Source organism: Sander lucioperca, chromosome 12 (assembly GCF_008315115.2).
Source record: "Sander lucioperca isolate FBNREF2018 chromosome 12, SLUC_FBN_1.2, whole genome shotgun sequence".
Taxonomy (NCBI): domain Eukaryota; kingdom Metazoa; phylum Chordata; class Actinopteri; order Perciformes; family Percidae; genus Sander; species Sander lucioperca.
In genome coordinates, this window is record NC_050184.1 from 30,993,822 (window position 1) to 31,020,805 (window position 26,984).

Sequence of the window (26,984 nt, forward strand, 5' to 3'; positions counted from 1 at the left end):
TGCACTGAATAGGGGAATTCAAAGGATAATGCAGGCATTAATTGATTCTGGAGCCTGAAATAAATAGGCTTTCAGGCTCACATGAGACAGTACTCTGCTCATTTGTGCCTTTCGAGGAAGACGGGGGAGTCTCTCCTCCTCTCCTCTCCCCATTCCCTCTTTGGATAGGTCCAGCAGGAGCCTTAAAATGAAAGTTGACATCAGTTGATTGATATGAAGTGAATGGTGACCTTCTAGTTCCACTGTCACTTCATTTATGCATGATACCATCGCTCCTTGACTTTTGGGGAAATTTGGTCGAGCTTTGAAGATATAGTGCTTAGATTCTTACAATGTCTCCACAGAGAGAAGTCACACCTCAATTATATTTAGATGACATTTAATGCCCTCTCGGTGGATTTTGACTGCAATATCTTTCTCGCACAAAGCACAAGAAAGCAACAAATGTAGCATTTATGTCTGCACTCTATATCAAATTGTGAAATTACATTCGGAGTCAAACAGACCTAGCGGCTGTTGGGCATACAATATGAAATGGCACTTTCAATATCCACTGTCTACCAAAACAAGAGACATACAGTAAAGAATTAGAGAGAGGAGACACATAAAGAACCACCTCCTCTAGTAGGTTTGACTGCTCCTGTAGGTTTTTTCCCCTCTTTTGGTGGACAGAAGTTGGGTTTGAGGGGGGGGGGAGTTCAGCAACAGAGTGGGGTAACAGCCTGGAGTCTCTGCAGTGGGGCTGGGGTAAGGTCAGCGTCACGTAGGCTCTGCCACTCCGTTCTCCTTGGTTGGGCTGTCAGCAGGGGGGAACAGACATCCTGCTGCATAGATGATGAAGAGGAAGTGCAGCGTGGACGCCAGAGGTCAGACAGCCACGGGGCGCCAGGAAGTGAACCTGGCCGCTTCCCTGCCGCGCACCACAATGCGTCCGCGTGCGCACACATACACATTTTCTGCCCTGTTTACTAATCTAGTGCTCTGTGTTTCCGCTGAGCCTCCAATACGTCTTAAAGTCTTGCCAGAAGTTAGAGCCTGAGGGAAAGAGAGAAGAGAGAGGTGCAAAAGTATCATTACACAAGACACATCTCTCAAGGGTACAGCAGTAGGCGGTCCCATATGGGCTTTAGATCAGCAGGCACACACACATCCATAGCAACAACCACAGGGTCACAATGCTGTCTAATTATGGCTGACAAAGATGGATGTATTTCATCTCAGTCAACTTTATGTCCAATTCTTTATTATTATTTTTTTTTAAATTTATGTCCCTAACAGACCACATAATCCTTCTCGTGATTCCTCCAGGTTTTCCGTGTGCTCGGTTGTACACTAATCTCTCCGCGTTCCTCCTCTCATCTTTTCTGTCTTTCTCTCTGTGTTCCTCCTCTCATCACTTCTCTGCTGTCTCTCCTGTTCTGTCCTAGCATAGACACAAGTGTACTACCATACAAATGCATAGAAATACAGGACATGCACGCACAGTTGTGTTTGTTACAGTGTGGGAGGCAGTGGCTGACCATTGTAGTCCTTCAAGGCCAAATAATTACATCCTCTCAACGAACATCCGAGACAGCAGCCATGGCACCACAGCCCGAACAATCCTGCTTCATGCCAGCTCCCTCTTCCTGGTCTCTCTCTCTCTCTCTCTCTCTCTCTCTCTCTCTCTCTCTCTCTCTGTCCTGTTGCGCAGCTTCTTATTCCGAGGCAGAGGAGGTGGGAAGTATTCTGCCCCCCTCACACAGCAGAACAAAATAATATTGATGAGAAACGATGTTGTATGTACCTATATTTGGTGCAAGATAGTGAAATCGTATAAATATTTTTTTTCACAAATAAAGACATTTATCACAAATAATGTACAGTTTATTACCCGAATGAATTTCAGTCACTATGACATCTTTATCAGACTCATTAGTGGGGCCTGTCTGCTGGCCCAGCAGAACAGTGGGAATAAAAACTGGAAAGAAAGAGGGAATCTAATATCTTTTGTGTGATTATGAAATTAATTACATTTTAATTATGTTTATTTAGTAAATTATGTCTTTTGTGAAATCACGTTGCAATGTAGGAATAATAATTGAAATATATTTATTTTTCTCTCAACGTCTCCCACTGTCCCTCAAAGAACGTGACTTCACCTTTAGCTAGTGGTTAACTCAGTTAATTGATGAAGCTACTCTAGCTAATCCTAATTAAGTAACATTTTTCTTCTGCTGTAGCACTGCTGTCTAATTGGAGCATGTAGTATTGTGCCTGGTCCTGTATTTAATTGTTTCTGCAAATGACTTTTTCTTAAAGCTGACAAACTTTAAGAATCGTAGAATAGGCCCACTTGACAAGCCGGCTGCTTAATTGGTTGCTGAACACTTGTTCTGTCTTGACAATACACAGATGTGTGACACATGTTGAGCCACACAAACCCACTGGAATAGCTGCAATGCACCTTGGCATACAGTAGATTCTACACATCTCTGAAACTCTCCTGGAGGATTGAAACACCATTCTTCCAAAAACATATTCCCTAATTTGGTGTTTTGGAGATTGTCGGGGAGAGTGTTGTCTAAAATATCCCAGTTGGGTTAATATCTGGTGATAATGAAAGCTACATTGCTCATTGCTAAGTCCTCTGTCCTTATGTAAGTATGTAGTGTATAGAAGTGATACAGTAAACAAAAAGGAGAGTGCTGGCGGAGCAGCTGCTGTGGGATACATTGATTGTGGGAGCAGGGAGGCGTGCAGCGTTGAGAAGTGTGAGGAGGCTCCCCAAGAGAATGCCTCCTTTTTCACAACAGTCTTATGACCAGCATGCCAAGCAGAAATGTGAAGAGAGGCATTGACCAACTACTGGAAAACATCTAAGCTATCCAGGATCAATGTTAAATTGATCCAAGAACTATGTATAATGTAGGGCAGTGGATGGCTTGCCTCGCTCTTCTCACCTCCTGTATGGCAACAGAGAGCCGAACCACAGGAGCTGAGCGAGCTAGATGGAGAACAGAACAAATTTTTTTCAGGTGTGTTTTAAACATATACTAAACCCTAAATGTGCTAAATGAACATCAACATACATTTTTGTGAGGATGTCGTTTAGCAGTGATGATGCAATTCTTTTTTATTTATTTTTTATCAATAAGTTGCAAAAACACAGGGTGGTTTGTGGTTGTGGGCAAGGTAGAGTGGAGCAACAGAGTGGACACAGTGTGACTTCCACCCCTCCCTTTCGGCATGGGCCATAGTAAGCCACATGCAGGTCCTAATGAGCAGTATGCTGGAGAGGGCATCGTTTGAATCCAGCACAGGGACTCGTAGAACAGCCTCAGATGCCAAGTACAGCTGTCAACAGCTCCATACTCTATTGTTGCTTACTTTCACTTTCTCAACTCTCTCACTCTCCTATGTCTCTTTTTCTGTCTCAGCCATCTCACTTTCTCCCTTCTCCTCTGTCCTGATCATTCTCCTTGATAGCAAATCCACTGCATCCTATTATGAGCCATGTTCAGACAATCTTAAGGGCTAGCTAGAGGTTACAGTTTGCTAAAATAGATTCACTCTACCTCACTGCCTTTTCCTAGCTTAAAAGAGTAATATGGCCATATGAGATTACATAGATACAGTGTGTGATACATTATTGCGAGTGCATTAAGAATTCATGAAGTATAAACAAAAGAAAGCCCAAAATGATTCAGCAAAGGCGCTTTTGCTTGCAGAATCGAACCGAAGCGCTCTTTTTTTAATCACCACACCTTCACGCTTCTCCTGTTTTAAATGCATTTATCATTGTCATGGGAGAAAAACCTTTCAACTTTGTTCCTCCTCTCTCCTTCTTATTATCCTCTCCCTTTTCAGTAACTCTCTCACTCTCCTTCTCCATCCCTTCTTTAGTGCCAGTCTCTGTCTTTTCTGTGTCTAATTGCATTTGAATTTTTTCTGGTGTAATCTTGTGATAGCCTGGAGCTTCAACGCTCCTCACCCAAAAAATAAAAAAATCCCCGCCAGTCCATTTGTGCCCTGCCCTGGGCAGGTTGGTTTCCTGGGCTGCCCTGGAGGAAATATCAGATGACCTGGTACTCCACAGCAAAACCCTGGTCATCAGGGAGGGCTCCTCTCACCGTATCCATCTCTCTGCCCCCTCTCATCCACTTCCTGCTTTCAAGTGCAGTGCAAGGTCAATGCTTTGAGGATGCGTTCCCCAGACTTCACCACAAGGCAGGCTGGAGGCGCTGTACTCTTCTTCTTTCCTCCCAGACTTGCTCCATCTATTCTTTTGCATCTTCCTGCTCTCTCATATTCATTTCATTAGCTCAAGCTTTTACCTCAATCAATACTGTTGCTAAAGTTAGTTTTTCTAATATAGCTATTCATTAAGTGCCTTTTCATTAGTGTCACTCGAGCAACAGTATAACTGGAATAATACTGTAATGTACAAACATATGCTGTAATTGTTGAATCCTTCTTTTGGGTGATGAAGATTTAAATGGTTAATCTCACAAAGAATGACTCATTACTTAATGTTTTTACATAATGTTTCTAGTAAATCTTGGGTTTAAAAAAACTAAGATTAAATTCTCAGACAATGATGTAACTGTTGGTATTTTAATGTAGGAGCGGCACAGAAGAGAATGTGCTTTGGGGTTTTGTCCTCCCAGCCCTGTTTCGTTCCCACCTTTCATTTTCTGTCAGCTGAAATGCACCGTGGATGCAGAAGGAGAGGAGAGACGTTATGGATGGTGTTTAGAGACAGGTGCCTGATGTGTCCTGAGATAATGCCAAAAAACTCCTATCTCTCCTTCTAATGGAACAGCGACAGTTGTTTCAAGTGATCAGGTCTGTCAGCCAAATGCTGGAGCGTTGGTCCTCTCAACGCCTCTCTTTTCTCCCATAAATCAAAGTTGCTAGTGGGAGAGAGAATCACAGGGAACAGCAAAACAATCTAGCCTCAGGTCATCCCGGGACAGTGAATCTACCGTAGAATATCTCCATTAAACACTGGCTTCACGTTTGACTTACTTCTGTGCAACAAGAAAGGGTGAGGGTCTACTAAAAATCCATCTGATCAGGTCTACAAACAGTTGCTCCGCAAATTGGCATGACAGCTAACTTTGAGACAATCAATATGGGACAGGTCAAATAGTGTTTATTTTCTGAGAGTTTACTGCTTCTGCTCCCACACACCCCTTCCTTGGTGCAAAGAAGAGAAATGGGATGAATATGTTAGTGTCATCTCCAATTTCAAATAGGTAGACATTTCAAAAGCTGATTCTCTCTGGAGAAAATGTTGTACCTCAAGAGTGGAAATATCTGAAAGGCAAGACAGTAAAAGCCAGTCATCTCAAAATGAAAATTTTCTCATGGTGGCTTTCCTTTTCACCTCAGCGCTTATGGGAAAGGAAAGAAAAGAAATGAGAGTGAGTGTCAGATTGGAGAAGGTGTGTGGGGCATATGAGAGGAGAGAACTAGAGGGGAGACGCACTGATGAGAACAGGAGTGACACCTCCTGAAGAGCATGTTAATAACGTGCCAGGCCCAGGCAGGTAACCAGTAATCAGGCTCTCTGATTGTAACACGGAAGACAGAAACACACACACAAACACTCTCGGCTCTCCATCTCCATCAGCCCGGAAACCGCTAGACTGCTCCGTCATGTTCTGGGGCGGCCCCCTGTGCTAACAGTGTGTCGCAGCTTTTACAGAGACAAAAGAAACAAATGAGATGGCTGGGTTACAACAAACAGCTCCGGGTTGTTCTTTCCCCTGGAAAATGAAAGGCCTCTTTTTTGCAACCACCGTGTCAATTAGAGGAGGACTTGCTCATACTCACTCTCTGGTTCACTGGTAGCTTGCGCTGATTGTTATTTATTTAGATCTGGCTTGGAAGGGAGTTTGCCTCAATTTAAGCTGTGCAGAATACAGCTCCTACTGCTACAGTATATTTTAACAGCACCTGAGGATATAATCCCAGCTAAGATCATGTCAGAGGGAGGCTGAGGCATAAAGGAAGGAAGTACAAACAGCCTTCCACGAGAAGGATTCTGACCTAGGAGGTAGAGTGAGTTAGAAGAGTGTGTACAGAGGGCCTCTTCTGAATATTTCCCCAGTGAGGGAGAGCAGGCCAGAGGCACTGAGGTCAGCAGATAGAGTCCAGAGCCCATTGACAGCTGCTGGTTTGACTTTGATGCAGCATCAGTGTTCAGCACACCGCTTGCCTGCTTCCCCCTCCACTCCTCTTGCACTAACCCGCAAGCGTGTTTGTTCAACCTGAACGCCAGTAGCCTCTCATTATGCCGCCCATGCAAACTTTGTCTCTTTGCAGCTGTTTAATGGCTGCTCGTCTGTTTTTGTTTGTTTCCTCGCCATAAGATTATTGCACCTTTATGGTTGGTCGGGGGGTTGGAATAATCCCTGGCATCTGTTCAGAGAGGGAGGGGTGCGCAAAGAGCCAGAGGTAGCGGCTCACTTCTACTTTTTTAAATACGACACCATGCGGCCCCCTATTTCATCCTCTGCCACTGAGACTGGGGCCGTGGCTGGTTTTTAAAGACGAGTGATGGAAGGGGCTATGTGCTAACAGGCACAGAGGTCACTGAAGGAGCTTCCTGCTGCCGTTTATCCCTCCCAAAATGAGCATAGAATAGCAGGGATTAATCTAGTCACTGCTGTATTAGTCTCATTTACTTACAAATGTATGCAGAGAAGTAAATTTATTGTGACCCTAGTAGTCAAGCCTTATTTTTTTATTTCCCTGTGAACGGTGTAATTGTTGTTGGCACAGCTAACATTACACTTTCTCTACAGAACAAGAATTTGTGTTCATTCCATCAAGAAGGTTGCGGAATGTGGCTACTGTTTAATACTTTTCATTGCTGTATTGTTTTTTTTGTGTCATACAGCAGAAGTTATAAAGGAGAGAAGCAGCCTAGAGCTCTTCTTGAGAGCCTCGTCCCCTTCCTATCTTTTTCTCAATTCAAGACTCCATCTTGTCATGGCTTTACTGCCTCCGGTCATTATGGCAGGAGAACAGGAAGTTAATCAACGCAGCATTATCTCCCAGCCTGCACCTGGAGGCAAGGGTGCCAGTCATGCTACCACCCTCTCTCTGTTGGGACCCTCGCCAGCCTGGGAACCCCTCACACTGCAGCGCCCTGCAGCATCCCCATGGGCCAGTTTGCTGTGTCTCTGTGCCAGGTCACACTTGTGACACAGCCTTGATGAGCCAATGGGAGCCTCCTTGTAGTGGTGCATCATTTATGGTGTGTGTGCACGCAAAAAAAAAAAGAAGGAAGCAAAAACCACTGGCTCGGTTTTTGTGATCACTTTGTGCTGCCACATATGTCTCGTATTATTCCAAATCCTTCTGTAGAGAAAGCTGATGTATTATTGCCCCACGTGCACAGGCAAAGTAACAACATAAAGCCCCGGAGGAGGCTTTTATCAAACTCAAGTGCAGACAAAAACAAGTCAGTATTTGAACAACATATTCACATTTAATGGATTGTTGACACTGCAACATGAGGAGAGATGCAAATCCTTAAAAAACTGAAAAATATATTTTTGTGGAATATGGCAGCAGGTCTGTCCTTGTGTCTCACTCTCTCTAACAGTCTGAGAAGCTGACAAATGTTCTTGCTGAAGGGGTGAATTGCTGGCTGTCGCTGGTAATCATTAGGTTGTCTACCAGCATCCAAAGTGCTTTTATTTCTGCCCATTAGTTTGGTGAGAAAATGGCCGGGTATGGTCGAGCGTGTTCGCCCTTACCCTCAGACTGATGCAGTAGGCAGGGCAAGCATGGGAAACTGAAAGTGTTTGAAGTATTTCTATTTTATACCAGTGGCAGTTTGGGCTTTTTTTTTTACTTGAGTGTCTATAGCATCTCTTTGTACACAGTTGACTCCAAAGGTTCTACACCCTTTTCTTAAGTAGCAGTATACACACATGTCAATATTGTGAGACTAGCGTGTAATTATTATTCAAAGGTTAAAGAGTGGATTGATCCATAAAGGAGTGTCAAGGGCAGATCAAAGGGATTTGGGGGAGGATCGGACCAAAAATGTTAAAAGCTGCTCACTGTCAAACACAGAGACATCAATCTTTCTGAGAGCACCTTGATGTCCTCAGAGGAGAACCTGATCAAAGCTTTTGTAACAAAGATGGTCTCAGAAGATGATCTGACCTCAGCTGCATTCCACTTCTGTCTTTCACTTTACTTTTACCAGTCTCCATTTACCTGCCTGAGCTCCCCGGCACTACCCCTGTTTCCGTCTTTGCCGTGTTTGTGCTGCTGGTTAGAGTGTCTGAATATCAATGAAGCAGTCTCACCGATGTATTACAAACACAAGAGAACAGTGATTAAAGATGACATATCTAAGCCTCACTCCCTTCCTCTCTTCTCTTTTTCACAGGAGATCGCAGCTTACTTGATAACGTTTGAAAAGCATGAAGAATGGCTAACGACATCCCCTAAAACAAGGTAAGACAATTATACTTCTGCCCTCTTTTAAAACATTAGTTAGGATTCATAGCCCTAAAAGTATTACATTCAGGGAGCCAACATTTCCATTTTTAGTTTTACATATTTTCTTCTTCAAGACCATTTTCCTTATGCACAGCTTGCATCCTCCTTCAAGTTCAGTGCAGGATGTTTAATATTACAGGCTGCTGATGGCTGTTTAGAAAAGTTTACAGTTTGCAGTTAAATGATAGAATATTAATATTGACTAATAATTTCCTTTTGGCAAGCCAATTAACATAACATGCACTGGTGCAGCATCTATTTTGAATGGTATGTTAATGTGTTCCTCTAATTATAATAATAATGCTGTTGAAGCTGGAGGTGTTTGTCTGGGTCAGACTTTACACCCACATGTGGAACTAAATGCCAAGAGCTACTGTAATATTTGAAACAGAATAAGGGTGCCAACATTGCAATTCATTTATTTTGTAAATGTAAAGCAGGTACAAATATTTGGCCAATGTGCAAATGAAGAACACATTCTCCTTGGCTTTTTTTAGTCTGCAAATGAATGGGTTTTGTGGCAGCATTGGCTGTGATGTAATTGTATCATCTACGAAGGATAATCATTAATAATGTATGTGGCTTTCTAATAGAATTTTTCTACATTTGACAGTAGTGGACACCTCTTTGTTTGAGTAGCTTTCCATAATCTCTTCATCATGGACAGCTTTTTTACTGTTGCACTGTCAGACCACACAATCACTTCACCGCTACAGCAAATGCAGCAATGTGAACACAATGTCCCTTTTACTAAAGTTTACATTTTCATGCATTTGGAATCAGCTCAATATGTTAAATCTTTCTTTCTCTTTTTCTGTAAGCTGGACTGGCTATGCTTGCATTATTAGCAGTCCTCATCCATGTGTAAATGGACCCTGGGCTCACTGACATAGAACCCACTCCTCTCGTCCCTCTCCCCACCCCTCTTCTCTTCGGCTGCCTCGGAGGGACATTGATAATAGTTTTGCATAAAGACACTGCCAATTAGAATATGTTCTCTGGTGTAATTATAGAGCGTGGGCCAAAAGAGCACTGAGCTCACCTGTTTTTTTATTATCAAGAATGTCCTCTACTCTCCAACTCACCAAAAATGAAACCAAATGTTAGGCGTATTTTATGTGGCCTGCATAGTTGGTAGTAGACTCACCTTTAGTAATCTCTCCAGAACATGCAGGTGGTGTAATCTTTCTGTAGTAGTATGGTAAATGACATCAAGGAACAAATATAAAAGGGTTAGGATTTTAAAAAAGAGACTGTGAAGGGTGCTAGAGCATTATAAATGTCAGAGCACTCACATCCTTCAGCGCAAGGCAGCCTAAAAATGACACTTGGGTGAGATGTGAGGGACTTTTGATCCAGTGACTTTCTAGTCAAATGGTCCTCAGGATGCTCATGGCCACAGTCACCACTTGCTGTCTGTTATGTAGTGGTCTTAGCTGCCTGTGTGCTCAGGGATTTCAACCCCATGTCATGTCTCAGTGCAGGTGCTGATATCTCAGCAAATGTGTCACCAGGAAGCAGCCCCCAGTGTGTACCTGAGATCACGTGACAGCACAAAATCACATTCCATGTGTGCGTTTACTGTGTGTGTGTGTGTGTGTGTGTGTGTGTGTGTGTGTGTGTGTGTGTGTGTGTGTGTGTGTGTGTGTGTGTGTGTGTGTGTGTGCGTGCGTGTGCGTGTGCGTGTGCGTGTTCTAGACAAGAGTGGGGGAGAGCGGTTGTGAAGTGTTTGTGTTTTCCCAGATGTCAGTGAAAGGGTACAGTGTAGTGATGGATGTTGGGGCCAGGAGAGGTTGGGGGGGAGTGAAAGGGTGCGGCATATATGTGTGATTGATGGGAGATGATTGATGGCTGGCCTCTATATGAAAAGCTTTCTGCACAAGGTGATGGGTTAAAAGTTCAAACTCGGGACACCTGTGGTTAAGTGCTGCCTTATCAATTGTCATCACACATCTTCGGGTGCATATGGGTGGGGCTCTGTGCATCTGATTGTGGGTGTGCCGTCTGCATGTCTGTTGTGTGTGGGTTGACCCCTGTGGGGAATAGGCTAAGTAGGCTAATTCTGCCCCTGCCAGCGCCTGTAGACAGGGTCAGCGGGGCATGATGGGAGGCAGAGATAAGCAGCAGGGTCATACACGGCGACGCACCGCACTGCATGGATGCACCGCATGCATGTAACAACTCTGACACATGCAGGTCGTAAACATGGTAGTGGGCCACAGCCAGAGCTCAAGGAGCTGACGCTAGCTGTTTGACCAATGTGACACGCGATGCAGGACATGCACTGAATAGAGATGGCATCCTGTCAACACAAGGAAGATGAGATGAAGTGGACCAATTACGTGCATGCACAGTTGTATTTTACTAGGCTAATGCACATCAGCCAGGCTCATACAGTAGCAGTGCAGCCAGTGCTGTCTTTTATTTGGGTCTGTTTCTGTTTGTTTTTCATTTTAAAATCTGTAACGTGCCAGGGGAGAGTGGTGGAATGCTGAGTGATTGATGTGCCTAGCTCTAGTAATACACATTCCCTTTAAGATAGGAAGTGCAACAGTGCTTAAAATCAATACCAGTGTTCGCCCGCTGACTGCTTGAACAGCACTACAGCTAATTCAGGCTGCACCTGTCAGAGCTGGGGAAATCTTTCCCTTCTCGGGCCTTACACTTTAATTTACACCCACAGCCTCGCTGGCTTCCATTTCCATTAAAGGGAGAGCCTGGCATTATGGCTTTAATGAAGGCCGCAGCCAGGTTGTGATTTAAGATGGCCGTTACCCCGCACCTTCACTCCACAGGAGGGAACACACTTAAAGGGACAATTAGGATTTTCCTCTCCTACATCCTTCCAGATAGCCATACTCATTCTTTCCATTTGCCTTTTTAAAGCTGTGTCCATGATGCTTCAGCTGATGGGATCTGAAGGTGCCTGTGGGAGGAGAGTGAAAACAGAGGGAAGGCACAGACACACTGTGGTTTCAAATCTAGACAATAACATTTGATTTGACCTCATCATGGGTGTTATATGGTGCTCCTGTTGAGAGCAGGCATTTGTTGTCCATCATAAATGACACAAATGTTTCCTTGAGGGGCTTTTTCAGGGGTGTTTGTATGCTGACAGATGGAGAAACTATTGACTAGAGGGTGTCACAAATTGGTCAGCCCAAAGAGGTAATGGACACCTGTGTGTCGTATAGAGATAGCTCGTTATCCTGAGCATCCCATAAATGGAACACGGTTTCATGAGTGTAACAGTCGCACATTAGTGTTTCTTTTCTCTACTGTTTGTTTTATACGGCTGGTTAACAGCAACCCATCTCAAAACACAACAGAGAGAGTGCTTCTACGCCTGTCATCCAGATCGCTCTGTATTTGTGTTACTCCTGTCTTGCATAAAATACAAAAACATAGGCTAGACTTGTTACAGCTGTTGGAGTGTTGAATTGGTGGGCTATGTCAGCATTTGCTTTGACTTCTACGCAAGTTTGGAACATAGAAATGTATACATGTGCTTACATAACCACAGAACACACACACACACACACACACACACACACACACACACACACACACACTGTATATTGAAACTATCAAACAATAAGCACCAGTCCTTGGAGGGCCTTGCAATGACACTGAACCTAGCCGCCCCCACGTCCCAGCGCAATAGCCCTCTCTCCTCCCACATTCACATCCACATCTACAGCAACAGCAGCAGTAGCAGCACTCCAAAATGAAACCGAGTCCCTTTAGACAGCTTCCAAAGACAATGCTTTTATTAAAACCTACAGCAGCGGTGCCACCCCAGAGGCGCGGGCACACCAACAACAGAGTAGAGCAGAACTGAGAGGCAGCCTGAAATCTACTAATGACTGTTTGTTTGCTATTGTGTATGGTGTTTGCTATTGTATAAGTAGCCTGTGAATTTGTGCAGATACGTGTGTGTGTGTGTGTGTGTGTGTGTGTGTGTGTGTGTGTGAGAGAGAGAGAGAGAAATAGATAGAGGGGATTGTGTTTCTGCACGCGTACACATACGTAAATGTACTGTTCGTATGCGTGACTACACATTTGAAAAACGCATTGTGGATGAACATATGCAGGCATTTATGAATGTATTGAGAGGGCATGTGTGTGCATAATTAGCGGTGAAACTGTGTGGATGTGTTTTGAATTAGAAACAATGTGCTTGTGTATACTATGCTTGTGTGTTATAAGAGAAGTAGTATATGGGTGAGTCTGCCACTGTGAATAAGACCTCCCTAGGCCTGATGTGTAGGATGTGCCTGAGAAGGGCGTCTGATAGTGTTTGGTCCTAATGCTTTGTGGCACTCGTTGGCTGGCAGAGTTTCAGAGGAGAGTGGAAAAGGACAGGAACAGCAGGAGAGAGAGAGAGCGAGAGAGAGAGACATAGGGAAAAAGAGAGAGAGAAGGAAAAGTCGGAGAGGGGGGAAGGCACAAAGAAAGAGGCAGATAAACAGAAACATAGGCATAAAAGATAAACAGGCGTTAGATAAGATTGCATTGAATCGAAGACAGTAGGACACATGGTACTGGATCAAGCCAGAGTTATGAAAAAGCCAACATGTCAAGTAAATGTGAAGAGACTGTTTGTTGAGGTGAACTAGTGTGCTCTCCTTCATTTCTTTCCTCTGCCTGTCCTTCTCTTCTTTAGTTTTTTCCCAACTCATCATGAGTAAAAGTTTAGTTTGTTGCATAGTGACACTTCTCCCCTGGCTGCCCCATTCTGTCGGGCGCTGGAGGACACTATGCTGCGCTGCTTCCCCCCAGTCAACAGCCCTGACAAGGACAGCTATGCCCACCTGGGGCCTTGCGGGCTGGGTGAAATAAAGCCCACCAGGGAAAGCAGAGAGGACATGAGTGAGGTGAACCCAGAGAGCATGAGGTAAGAGTGAATGAAAGAGATAAAATGAAAAATAGCCATCGAAGGAAGAGTGAATATGATGGAGCGAGAGCAGTTTGGAAAATGGAAACATGTCGATAACAGAAGCGAACGGAAGAGATGGAGATTGGAGGTATAGTGATGGATGGGATGAGGAGAAGAAGAAGTGAGGGGTGAGAGGATTTACGCAAACAGACGAAAGAGCGGGAGAAAGATGGAATAGATGGGGATTGAGCTGACATTGGGCGAGGGAGAGAAAAACGAGAAAAATAGAGTGGGTAAACAGCAGATAGAGATGGAAGGAGGTGAGCAATGGATTCAACTGACAGATAGAGAAAAGTCCTGTGGTTTTGGGGCATGGAAGGGAGAATGCAAACGGTCAATAGATTACAGCTAGTGCTGGGCCGAGTGCCTGGGCCTCAGACTCTTAGCCAACTTAATAGTGCCTCTTGTTTGTCTGTCCTCTAAAGTAATGCCCAAGCCGAACCCAGGGAAGCAGCCTGAGCCTGAGGCTAGTGGAAATGGACAGGGGACTAGATATATGTTAGTTCTCATCCCAGCTGCTGTATATTACCCTGGCCAGCTTGCCCACCGGAGACTATTCAATAGAACATAGAACATCATCTAGCTTTATCGCCTTTATTCCCTCTACACTCACCAGGGCTGCTGCTGAAGGCCAGGAAGGGCAGGATCAGCTCTAAGAATGAATCCTTTTTATTATGTGTCCATTTTTGTATGGTAATAGACAATGAAGTGTAAGGTATGTTTTTACCTGTGTGACTGTGTAGCTTTTAAAAAAGGGGGGAACAGAAGTAAAGGATACTCAGTTCTGGGATGCTAAGGTTATACAAGCTACAGAGTATTGCGCAGCACACATAACAGAAGCAGCATGAAAAACAAGCAGGCCTGGCCTCGCTCGGTATGCCAATATGGAGGAGGAGGTGGTGGGGAGTAAGGAGTGCAGCCAGTGGCTGGCCACAGGAGAGAGGGGATAAATAAATAGAGGAGGAAGTTGATGTCAAGCAGGTGTTCAAGGAGAAAGTGTCAGCCAAGCGGGCCGAGATGGGGAGAAGTGCTGCCTCTGCAGCCTGATAATAAAGACTTAATTCAATTAGCGCTTCTGCACCGGTGAGCAGCGTGCAGGCTGGCTGTCATGGAGCGGGCCATAGACAGAGCAGAGCACACCCTCAGCCTCCTAGACACATAGACGACCAGCCCTACACCGACCCAGTAGTTCACTTTGCTCTCTCTTTCTCTGGCTCTCTCCCTTACATACATGCACGCATGCACGCACACTCACGCGCGCGCACGCACATACACACACATACACACACACACACACACACACACACACACACACACACACACACACACACACACACACACACACTTAACATATGTTTCACACCTGAATCACTGAGCAGTCCAGACACTAAAACCTGCCTACACATATCTCCTACTCATACACTGACATTCTCAACACACAGACACACTGCCTGCCTCATTTCTCACGCTCATCCCCCCCTACAAACTAAAGTCTCTTCAGCTCCTCTCCCTTCATCCCCTTGATTTTCTATTTTCAACCCCCCTCTGCTCTCCACCCCCTCTTGTACCGTCCTCTTCCACCTCGTCACTCTGCTCTGTTTGTGCCGAGTGACCGTATGTTGGCTTGTACGGTGAGGATTGTGACTGCGAGTCCCTATTTTCAGCCCGTCACACCCCTGTGCCCAGTTGGGTGCTGTCCTGTAGGCATATGGTGTAGCGGATCCCGGATCCTAGGCCTTTCGAAAGCTCTAGGGGGCATTTCAGTTAAAAACTGCCTCTCGTCCCACGCACCTCTCTATGCCATACCCTGGAATCTGGTCTACCACTCTGATTTGGGTGTGGTCCGAGAATGCCTGTTCCGGACTGGTCACTTCACAGTGCCATGGGTGGCACTATAGCATCAGGGAGCGATGCACGGTTCACAGTAAAAGCTCCCACACATACAGGAAGGTGGAGAATGAGGGAAGGAAGAACAGGAAGTGGTAGAGGAACAAGAGGAGGAGGAGATAGGACAGGACACACGACTTCAGTGATACCGTTTGCTGTTATGTAAAGAGAAGGAGAAAATAGGTCCTGGATAGCTGCCAGAGAGCTGGGTGAATCACCAGCAAAGAACAGGCACGATATGGGTGCACACAAACACACACACACACACACACACACACACACACACACACACACACACACACTGGCACACATTCTGTCCCATTTCTTCGCCCCAGCTGAGCTTCACAGTACAGGAAGTACAACGGATGATGAGTTGCCAGTGGCACCATTCAGTGTGCAAATGGCAGGACTGACCCCTTGCACCTCTTTATCATTTATCGACCAAGAAAGAGTAGCAGCTTGGCTTGCTATGTGCCTTCTACACCCAGGCCTGCTTTGTGGATCGCACACATACACAAGCACCCTTATTTACTTGACCTTTGCCCTTCATCCATCTGGTTGACCTGCACAGTTTGTTTCACTGGATCACTGTGCATGAAACACTCTGGGTAATTCTTATCTGTCTTATTCTAGAAAATGGTTAGCCTGTTGATTCTGATGAGACATCTTCATTACTGTAGATTTGTATTAGATAGACAGCGCAGCCCTCCACACCCAGACCCTTACTACTTTAAATGCTTCATTAAAGAGAGGAGAGGATGGAGTGGGTGGAATGTGGAGGATAGCCATCTATTAATTTTGCATCAGTGAATTCATTAATTCAAATATAAGTCAATTGATAAATTATTCAAATCTTTTTTTGTCGCATTTGAGAGGAGTGCGCAGAAGGAAAGGTGAGAACCATTTCAGATTGGGTAATTAATATTCATAACTTTTTTAAATGAAGTAAGAAAAATAGCTATCAATTTCATATCAAGTTTTTTTAAACACTTGTGTAATTAAGTGTTTGAGTGAGACAATTCCCACGATGGTACAATGCCCTACAATTAAAAGCAAAGGGTTTGATTCCTCTCGTCCTCATTGTCTCCCTTAACTCTTTGTTATAGTTACTACCATCCAAATCCTGCTTGACTGATAGGGCTCTGAATGAGATGAATGAATAAGAAGATGATGAATCTCCCCTGTCCACATCATGAGTAAAGATAATTAACAAGCCAATGCAAAATGCGTGACATCCACCTGCAACCCACCGCTGCCTTGCTGAGAGGTCTTGTATTTGTTTACTGTATGTTCAATTTTTCATCATTTCTCAGAGCAGTCCTTCTTTGTGTTTGCTCAATTGTGGTGCTCGGGGGAGTTATGGAGACAGGTCAGCTAAGATTTAAAGTAGTCCTGCGCCTGACCCAAAGGAAAGCACTGCTGGATACATTAATATGATAGCGATATGATTATGTCGGAATGGACATGAAGGGTTTCAATTATTTACAGGTGATGTGCCCGTGAATTGGCAATGAAGTGGCTCGTAAATTACCCCCTCTGTCTAATCAAGCCTCCAGCAGAATAATGGAGCAAGTACTGCCAAGGAGGAAGCTCTCTCTCTCTCTCTCTCTCTCTCTTTTCTCTCTTTTCTCTCTTTTCTCTCTTTTCAGTGTTTTGGGTGGGGAGTGGGGATTGGCCACTTTCACAGTGGGATGATGACACTCCCCAAATGACATTGGTTGAAAGGCAAGAAATGTGCCAGTGAACGCAGGTTTAAAACCTCTCCACTTCATCACTGCACAGTGCTTTACTGCGCTTTATGTCACCAGGCAATGATACAGTGACAGCCAAGCATCACAATGTGCAGCACCAGCACCTAATGCGTGCCTTGGTTTTGTGCCTGAAAGAGAGGAGAGTATGAGACAGACACATAGACACATTGAGAGGGAGAGAGAGAAAGAGAGAGAGAGAGAGAAAACCAGACAGGAAAATAGAGGGCTGCTGTAAAGGTTTGCATGGCCCCGCTCCAATGCAGCCTTCCCAACAGTACCAACACTGTTCAGACAAAACGCAGCCAGCCACCAGTCGCTGGCTCCTTTCTAGCATCTTCTTCGGAGGCCTGTGGTGTGGGATCCTGCTCAGTTGACTGATGGTCTCTTTGATTGAAAGAAATCAAATGCCAAAGAGTTTAATAGCCTGTTTTAATGTGTCTCTAGTGAGTGTGATTTCTTGCATATCCTGCTCATATGCAGACCTGGGACGATTGATGCAACCTACCAGCTCTAACCACCAAGGAGAGTTAGTCCACCAGTATGTAGCAAGCCACCTGCCCGTTTTCTCAGATTTTAATTAGTGACCAAAATGTTTACCTCAATGCTGGTGTGAGGATTTATTTTATACCATTGTAACAATCACACGGCGATTTCTCAAATGTTTTGGGTAATTGTATTAAACCTATTTTAAGAAAACAAAGACAGGGATTCGCCTTCCCCACCCACCACAATCACAATCCATAATCACCTTAGGCGGTTTACAGTAGAAAGAGGAGAGGGAGAGAAGAGAGAGCTAGAAATGACAGGAAGATGGAGAGGCAAAGGGGAAGTGAGATAAAAGTGAAATGTAATGGAGAGAGAGTACCACCTACCGTTTCTGGTGTCCTCTGGCAGAGAGAATAATTTTTAGGGGAAGACAGGGTGGTCTGTTCTCAGCCAGAGCCTTAGCTTTCGTTTTCTCTCTCTTTCCCCGGAGAAATGAATCTGGGGTGACTGCACCCACAATTAGGGCATGAGAGGATTAGTGGCGAGTTGGAAGGTGGTTGGGGGCTGTTTTTTGTTTGTGAGCTTACTATTCCCTGCTATGCATTGTGGCAGTGGATCTGCACTTTATTTTTTCAATCCCCATGTTTTCGAAAATAGAAACATCACAAACAACATAACAAGCCAATGTGCAAGAGGAGAAGAGGGCAAAACAAAGAGACCAATGTGTGCTGTGCTACTCTGTAACTTTTCCTGTCACCGCGTAACACGTCCTGGGAGCCCAATCCCCAGCAACCCCCAAATGTCTGACTCTGAACACCCCCCATCTTTGCATCTATTTCAATTGCATTTAATTTTCTTACAGACAAACACAGCACTCACAGGGGGAGACTAAGCATTAGGGTTATTATGAGTTTAAAGCACTTAAAAGCTTTTGGCCGTCCTGACACCAGGAGATGCAAGGGTCCAGAGGAGCAGGGAGGCATCACGCTCCAGATTTTAGAGAGCAGCAAGTCCCAGATGTGTGTGCTTGAGTGTTAATAAGTGTGTACGTGTAGGTTTGTGTTCTGTATGCACATACGTATATGTGCATGCAAAGATTGGCTTTTCTCCAGGAGCCTTGTGTCATGCCTGTAGCTCTCCTCCGTGTGGCTTGTGGCAGACTGTATTAGCTCACTGCTTCAAAACAGTCAGATTCTGTATCATGGAATCTTAGGTTGAATCTTTAGAGCTCTCTCCCTTAGGTCACACATGGAATTTAAGAGCTTTTCTGAGGCAAAGAGGTGTGACTCGCCCTGAGACTCCCCTCTCGCTCTTTCTCTGCATCTGTGTCTCTCTTCTTTCTCACTCTTACTTATTTCCCCTCACTCTATTTCCCCCTGTTACACTCAAGAGTCATGGGGCGCACACTCAGCGGTAAACCAATTTCATTTAGTATGTTTTCACATTTTTATCCAATCACGGCATGCTCAGAGGTTTCAAAAGCCACATGACGCTTTTATTGGGGCCTAATTAAGGATCTCTGATTTAATCCATGTAATTTAATAGAGATCAGTCATGGGTGTGAGGCTTTTGCTTTGTGCATAGGGAAGCAACGTTGATGCATTGCAACCCCTGCCTTCTTTTACAGAAACAGGTCAGGGTTAAAGGGATTTGCGTTAGTATGAATGTATGGTTTCCACACTCCACCTGTTGGGCAACGAGGGTACAGAGGCTGAACAAAGGGAAATTTAGAAATAGAAAATTTAGACTTACACTTTGTGGCTTCTCTCACATGCACTCTTGTTTTTAACTGACAGCCTGAGCTTCAGAACACAGGCACTCAGGTGGTTTCACTGCCACCAGCAGATCAGTCTCTACCCAACGCCATCCGCTCTATAATTGCCTCTTGGCTTGCTCATTGTTCTCATTCATTTGCCTCTCCGCATACAAAAAGTGGCTGAAGTACTTTCAATTGTTATTTTTGTTTTTCAGAGGTGCGTCTACATCATTGAGTGATTGGTGCAGGCTGCCTCATTGCAATTGTTCACAATTACAGTCAACCCTCGAGACTGTCTGATAGGTTTTAGCTAAGCCTTGGATTGTGATAATAATATAACAGCATTACTCTTGCAGAAGGATTGAAACGCAATGCTGAGCAGCATTTTCTGAGCCTTCCAGTGAATGACTTGAATGAGAGTGAGAGAGAACTGCCTGGCATTGTTCTGTCCTTTTCAGTAGCCCTCCACACCCCTCCAGCCAGCCAGTGTTGTGACGCAGTTTAGAGCAGAGAGAAAGCAGAAGAGTTGAGAACAGCCCGGGTTGGCTGGGGTGAGGGATCGCGTGCTGGGAGATGTCTAGACGGTCAGGGATAACAGGCCAGACAGAGAAAGGGAAGGCGACTGGCAGAGGAGCCTGGGCCAGAGGGAGGCCATGTCGAGGGCATGGCTGGATGGGCACCTTATCTGAAATCATGTCTCGTCGCTGTAGACTTCAGCTTCTAGATACTAACGGCATTGACAGGAATAGTGGCCACTTGCTGGCCCAACACACCATCACTCACTCCTGCCTCAGTCAATGGCATCCCTCTTTGTTTCTACCCTGACTGTCTGCCACTTGACTCCATGTTGTAGCGCATGGAAAATGCAGCCAATTCAACCAGCAAATTTTAATTCTTCTATGTATCTGCAAGAACTCACATTGTTTCATAAAACCAATGTCTGTGGCAGTCATCCTACATATGCACTCTCTCAGAGACTTCCTGTCTGGCTCTGCCAGGCTAAACTACATGGCTTTCTTCTGTAAAGTCACAAATTCATGGGATATCTTGACTCTTATACGAAGTAAGAGGTTTTTTCTTTTTTTCATTTTCCAGCTGATCTGTGGCAGATGAGGAAAAGTGTGATGACTAATGTCTCCTATGTGTAAGACTTGGGCTGATCTCTCTACCGCTCATTATGCCTGAGCCCTATGACAGTTTGGAGGGCGTCGGAGGCATTGCCACGTTGGCCATATGCTTTCCGCGTCTCCTATCTGTCAGAATGTCAGAGCGTGGCGGGGGTGCGCTTTTCTGCACCAACAGAGGAGTGGAGCGTAGCACTACAGGAGGGCCTTATTACCTACACACCCTGCAATAGAGACTCAGGGACAGGCTAGCAGGCATACTGAGCGTTGTGTTTTGAAACAAAGGGTGAGCCATTTAAAAGGCACTTTGCCCAACCAACCGCCCCTCCCTCCCTGAAGCTCTATTATCCCAGCAGAGAATTTAACACAGGATTTTTAGAAGTAAATGCTTTCACAAATTTCCAAGTAATTAAGGCAAACAAATTGATTCCCTCAACATTTTCAACTGAACTTTTGCTTTTGTGTCTCCATCTGGCCAATCCCCTCTCACCCATAACCCCACATGTCACATCTTTATCTGGATTACCACTAAGGAACTTATGTTGTGGCCCACAATCTCCTATAGAGAGATAAAACAAAGCCAAGATTGACATTTATTCTTCTTCTGGCATTTGAGGATGTGTCACAGTGCTTGCTTTTTGGGTAACAAGTAACTCTGTGTCTGTGGTTTTCAAATGATTTTATGGTGTTACGAAGCAGTGTTTTCAGTAGTCTAAACACCTGACACTTTTTCTTTTTAGGCTGTGCATATATCATTTGGCTGTTAGTAAGGGTCCACAGAGCACAGTGATCCCAGTTGTGCATGGTAATGCACAATAGAAAGTGGTACGGTCCCTCACAATTCTCAGCCCTCTATCACCATTGATCCGTTCAATTTATATTGGGAGCCTGCTAGCGCATGGTCAGGGCAAAAATCAAACTTTTGCCCTTGACAATCTGTAATCCATACTGTCTGAATTAGGATGCATTAGTGATCTGGTCCCTTCTTACTCAGTTAGTTGAAATGCGAAGTGGAGGGAGGCTCCATTAGAGTCGGGAAACTTTAAAAGAGATTTTCTTTACGACTTTTCAAGGGAGACATTATTGTTCAAAAAGTTATCTCAGCTGGGGGAAAGTCACTTCTCAGTTGACTAATAGCTATTAAAGCAGCTCATCTAAATCTCTACTTTATTTTCAAGGTATTTGCTATGATTTCTGTGAAATTGCTCTAGCCTTTGAATGGGTTTATTTTCAATACTTATTCATGTAGAAAATGTCTATTTAAGATGGTTGAAATGTTGTATTCCGCATAGACAAGATAGTTGGATGGGCACAAATACCTCAATATTAACTATTTTGCAGCAGCAATATTCTGTTATAACATCATTATGGGCCATGACTATAGCTATATCTAAAATATTCATGATGTTTAACATTGTCACATAATCATGAAGGGTAAAGCGATAGAAATCGTGATATTTTGTACCATTTAGAAATTGAAATTGGAAGGCTGATATAAACTAGCTGATCATCTGTGTAATCACACCCATGGAGGGACTTTGTGCCATAATGCTGTGAATTATCACAGTGTTTAATGACACAGTTGCGGCAAACTTTTCAACTATTGGTCAGAGTGCATCTTAAATACTGTAAGTATTCACTCTACACTTCCAGAGATGACGGCAGGTTCAGGAGGTAGGGATAGAGAGGGTGGGGCTCATTGCAGTACCACACAACACAATCCCATGTCCCCTAATTAAATCGCCCAGTCCCATGTAGCGTGGAAGCTAGCGGCTCGGCAGATGTAGCGCCATGTTAAACTTTATGTTGCTTGAAAATGGCTTCCGCTCCAAGTGCATTTGAGACAGAGATGGTTTGACTGTAAAATTATGTGTTTTATGGCACCGTTATCAGGGCGATATTCCTTAAAGATGCAGCGCTGCACGCTGTGGCATTCTCCGTCTGCAGGAGGGAGCATATTGATATGAACAGATCAACAGAGCTATGCCCTTCTGGATGTCCTTGGCACCACACTTGGCCCTGAAATTGATTTTTCTCCATATCTTCTATGCCAAAAAACTCTCATTCAGAGATTTTATACTCCCACTGTTGACATATTTTGTTCAAGTTTGGAGTGGATGTACTGTCGGTATGTCATTCATTTCCACCCTCATTTCTTTCCACACTTTCAAAGTAACCTAATAGTAATGCAGTGTATTGGATATTGGTATTTGTCAGTTTTGTGTATGTGTACAGTATGTACCGGGTACATGCGTTTGTGAGAGCACTCTGAGTATGAATTGCCAGGAGCAGAGAGATTGCTTTTGATTTAATGGCTATCGTGCTTGACTTTGTGTGTGTACCACTGTAGTGGTGTGTCCTTCCCTTGGCTCTGCTGTAGCGGATAAACTCTCTCAGTCCGACATTATTGCACACATACACATACTTACACACACAAACACAAATATCGTGCCTTGGCTATGCTCCATTAGGTGGGCTGTGTCTTAAACAGGAGGCTGACGTCACCACTTGGCTAGGGAATATAGGACGGGTTGTGTGTATGTGTTTGTGTGTGTCTCTGTTTGTGTGTCTCTGGTCTCTGTTTTATTCTCAATGTCCTTATTGTCTCTCCCATGCCCCCCCCCTCCTCCACACACCCTCTTTTCTGTATTTGTGGCCTGCTGGATTCTATTGATCAGCCTGTGAAAGCTTGAATGTCTAATGAGGAGGACACACAGAGAGAGTCTGAAAAAGGGAGGGTGGAGAGTGGCATTTGTGAGCCTATATGTGTTTTTCAATTTATGAGTGTGTATGTTTGTGGTTGTGATTAGTCATTGAATAAAAATAGAAATAATTGCCGGGCTCCACCCTCCACGTCCCTTTCAGGTACGAGCTTTACATCTTGCATTTATTAGGCTCATTGGTGATTCACTAATATTGTTGCTATGGATACTTAAGCCCGTGTGAGCTGCCTCTGTGTGTTGCTCGTTTACAAGAAGCCATGAATGAAGATTTACAGCCAGGCCATAACATGTTAAGACCTATTTCGTAAACTTTTCAGTCAACTATCAGGTTGTAAGAATAGGCACACAGTGCATGAGCACAAGAAACTGCAGGGAAAAGGTTGCATGCGTCATTGTTCTTACGGATGTCAAACTACAGTTGAGTTTTATAATTTTGCAGTTTTGCTGTGTGTGGCTTTTAAAGTTCAAAAGAATGGTAGAAGTGTAAATTTGAGCAGTTGGCATGTCTGTGCACAGGGAGGTGTGAATGGAGGTTGCCTCCCACGGAGACAGACTGTTACTGTTCAGACCCTCCCTCAGGGCCACACCACTGTCAACTAAGCTTTTACTAACACAACACAATACAATGTTGGTACTATCAACATGGTTGGATCGGTTGTTGTTGCCGTGGGAGGTTGGAATTCCTCCCATGCATCCAATGGTCTTTCTGCTGAAATCTGGCTAAACTCCTAAACCTCAAGGATATTTTTTTCTTTGGCTTAAAAGGTAGAATAAAAAACAGAAACACCAGCATGAAGAAGCTGAAAATTGTGTTTTGTGTGATGACTCAATACGACTGAATTTATGTTTTGCTTAAACTCCACCACAATGAACTCAAAAGGTGTCTATGGAGGACACAGTTTTTGAATACACATATTGTATTGTATTGTATTGTATATACTGGCCACATCCTGGCTCTGTAGACATTAGATGCTTTTTCTGGCATTGTTTCAGACCACTCACCTCGTAGAGAGCAAGGTCAACGCTAATCACTGCTTACATAATAAATTTGCATGATCATATGGGTCTTCCATCTTAATGATGGAAAATGCCATCTCATACTTTGCTCCTGAATATCCCATCAATGCGCAAATGGCATCCTCGGTGGTGATTAAGGAAGCCTTGACACATGGCTAATGTTGTTATCACGCTGTTCAAACCACTGGGTGACCATTTGTGCCCTGTTGATAGGGACATTGACATCCTGGAAGGCATTGTTCCAATCAAGAAAGAGATGCATAATGAGATAAAGGCAATTGCTATAAATTAATATATCATCAGCATAGATTTTTCCTGGCTGACAAAGGGATGATGGAACCTGAATCATGACAGAAAGTTTACTTCAGTAAAGATCTAGCTTATCTGCTTTTCATGTTGGTGTTTTGATCATGCCCTGTACATAAGACATGTAGGCAATGAAAGAAGTCTTCTGGCTTTGCCATTATGCATGCTATATGTAACACAGAAACTTCCTCTCAGGCTTTGTTAAGGCCATGCATTCTATCTCCTTTCTACTGTAAGCCCGAACAAATGGTGATGAGGCACAAAACAAAGAGGTCTTTGAAGAACAAAGTGAACCTGCCACATAGAACGACTGGCTGGAGATGAATCCTATCGCAAAGATTGCATGCTTTCAAGACAGGGGAGGGAAAAGCATCCCTAACAACAAAATGATATAAATTACCACTATTATGGTCTATACGGTTCAATTTAATGTGCTTGTAATGATAAATTATTTTGGTTATGAATCTAAAGTGGACCTGAGTGTAGTCGGAGCAGCAGGACTGTTAGAACAATTGCAGCTGTCTCCCAGGGCTGTGGCCATTAGTCAATAAATTAGAAAGTAATTAGTTTCTGCTTCTGTGGCTCTATTTGAAGCGCTTCACACAGGTGTAATGAAAATTTATTGGAGCTGTTGATCCGGAGGAGAAAAGAAAAGTAGAGGATTTGTAGCGTGTGATTGTAATGCAGGATTTCCATCTTCCTCTCTCCTTTTTTGCTTGCAGCGACAGGTAAAGTTAGCCATGATGACCAGCATAGTGAGATTTGGCTCCGATGTTCAGAGCTTTGTCAACAGGCCAGTTAGCTAGCAGCTATAAAAATTTCACATGTGGATACTTAATAAGACTTCATTTTTGGTATATTTTTGAATTCCTGACTTCAAATGATTTAACTACTGGCAGCTGATTGGACGAACGCGTCACGTGGGTCTGGTTTCTCCGGAAATTCAAAGACAGACTGTCATGGCGGCTTGTTCAGAATACGATCTCATATTGTACTAAAATAGTTCACCGAAACGTGTTTCTGAAAACATTTTAAGCGAGAAATAGGCCATGCAGTTACTGAATCTGTCTTCATTTTCAGATCGACGGGTCAGTTTAAAAGATTTTCATCAGAGATTTTGAGAGACTCTAGTCACGCTCATTCTGCTCCCCGTTTCCGGGTTAGCACTCTACCAATCAGATGGGTCATTTGAGTCTCACTGCCAGCAGTGCCCGCCATGCCGATTATACATGTAAAATCGGCCAAAATGAAGGACGACGGCCCCTCAGACGGACGACGGCACGGAACACACTGAACAGACTCGAGTCACTGACCTCGCCAGACTGTCTGACGGCCGATTATCGGCTCGGTGTGTAGTAGGCTTAACACTAATGACACAACTTGAGAAGAGCTAAATGAACACGACCAAAATCAACCCCCAGACATTCTCTCTCGCATAAATCATGCACAAACGTATGGGTGGAATATTCACATGCAACATACAGCATCACATAAAGTAAAATAGCATACATACAATTTCAGAGAGGTCTTGTTTGCTTTGCTGTAATTTAACAATTTCTACTGTGCTCACACAAGCCTATGAGAAAGACAGCTAGTTCCCTGGACTGTCTGTTTTCATTCCGATTCTGTGTGCTTTTTGGCCAGCGGGCGTCTTATCACCCTTTGTTCTTCATACAGCACACTCATTTTTTTTCAGTCATCATTTCACGCACAGTCTTCTTACTCCTACATAAAAAGAAGGAGAACATCAGACTGACTTCAGCAATCAGGTTTACCTAATTGAACAGCTTCACATTTCTCTTTCATGTCATTGTGTGCGGATCAAGGCAGTCACACGAAGCTTTTTGTTGGCAGACAACATCAAGGCTATTTGTTTTGTCTGGCAGAATGTAAGGTCAACAGGAGAGGAAGAACAGAAATTGGAAAGCGCTTGCACAACTGTGATGTCAATGAACGGCATAAAAGACAGACAGGGAGAGGGAGGCAGCATATGAGTAAGGAGAAAAATTAGAGGTGAAAAAGAGATGGGGCGGAGAGAGGAGGCAATGGGGAGACGAAGAAACAAGCACAGGCGTAAAGTTGAGAAGGCAGCAAGAGAGTGAGAGAGAGACAGAGGAAACACAGAAAGGACGGGGAGTGGAACAGAGACAGGATGGACGGATGGATGAGGACAATGAGGCAGATCGGTCCCAGCCCAGGCTATGGCCAATTAGAATAAAATTAGCTGGACCTTGGCAAAGGCTAGGGCGCACAGTAGGGCATGAAGAGAGGGGAGGAGAAGTGGGGGAGGGGCAAAGGGGGAGAATATCCCGGTGATTAAAACCAAATGATTAGTGGTGTGCAAGGCAGAGGGCTAGAGAGCTGGGGTCACCTGAGCCTGCAGGGAGAGAGAAGGTCTAATAGTAATGAGACCAACCTTCCCACTCCTCCTCGTCACCCTCCATCCTCCTAACCCTCTCACCACCCCTTACGTTCCTTTTCTCT

General features: G+C 44.3%; 1 protein-coding gene across 10 annotated transcripts in view; it reads left to right on the top strand.

Annotated features, from left to right (window-relative positions):
* The window catches only part of camta1a (calmodulin binding transcription activator 1a), a 293,919-nt gene that overhangs the window by 125,779 nt on the left and 141,156 nt on the right, over positions 1-26,984 (top strand). For all 10 annotated transcript variants that reach the window (XM_031290222.2, XM_031290212.2, XM_031290214.2 and 7 more), the window contains one exon: positions 8,399-8,466. In XM_031290222.2, coding sequence (XP_031146082.1) covers positions 8,399-8,466 — 68 coding nt within the window. The remainder of the gene's footprint in view (positions 1-8,398; positions 8,467-26,984) is intronic.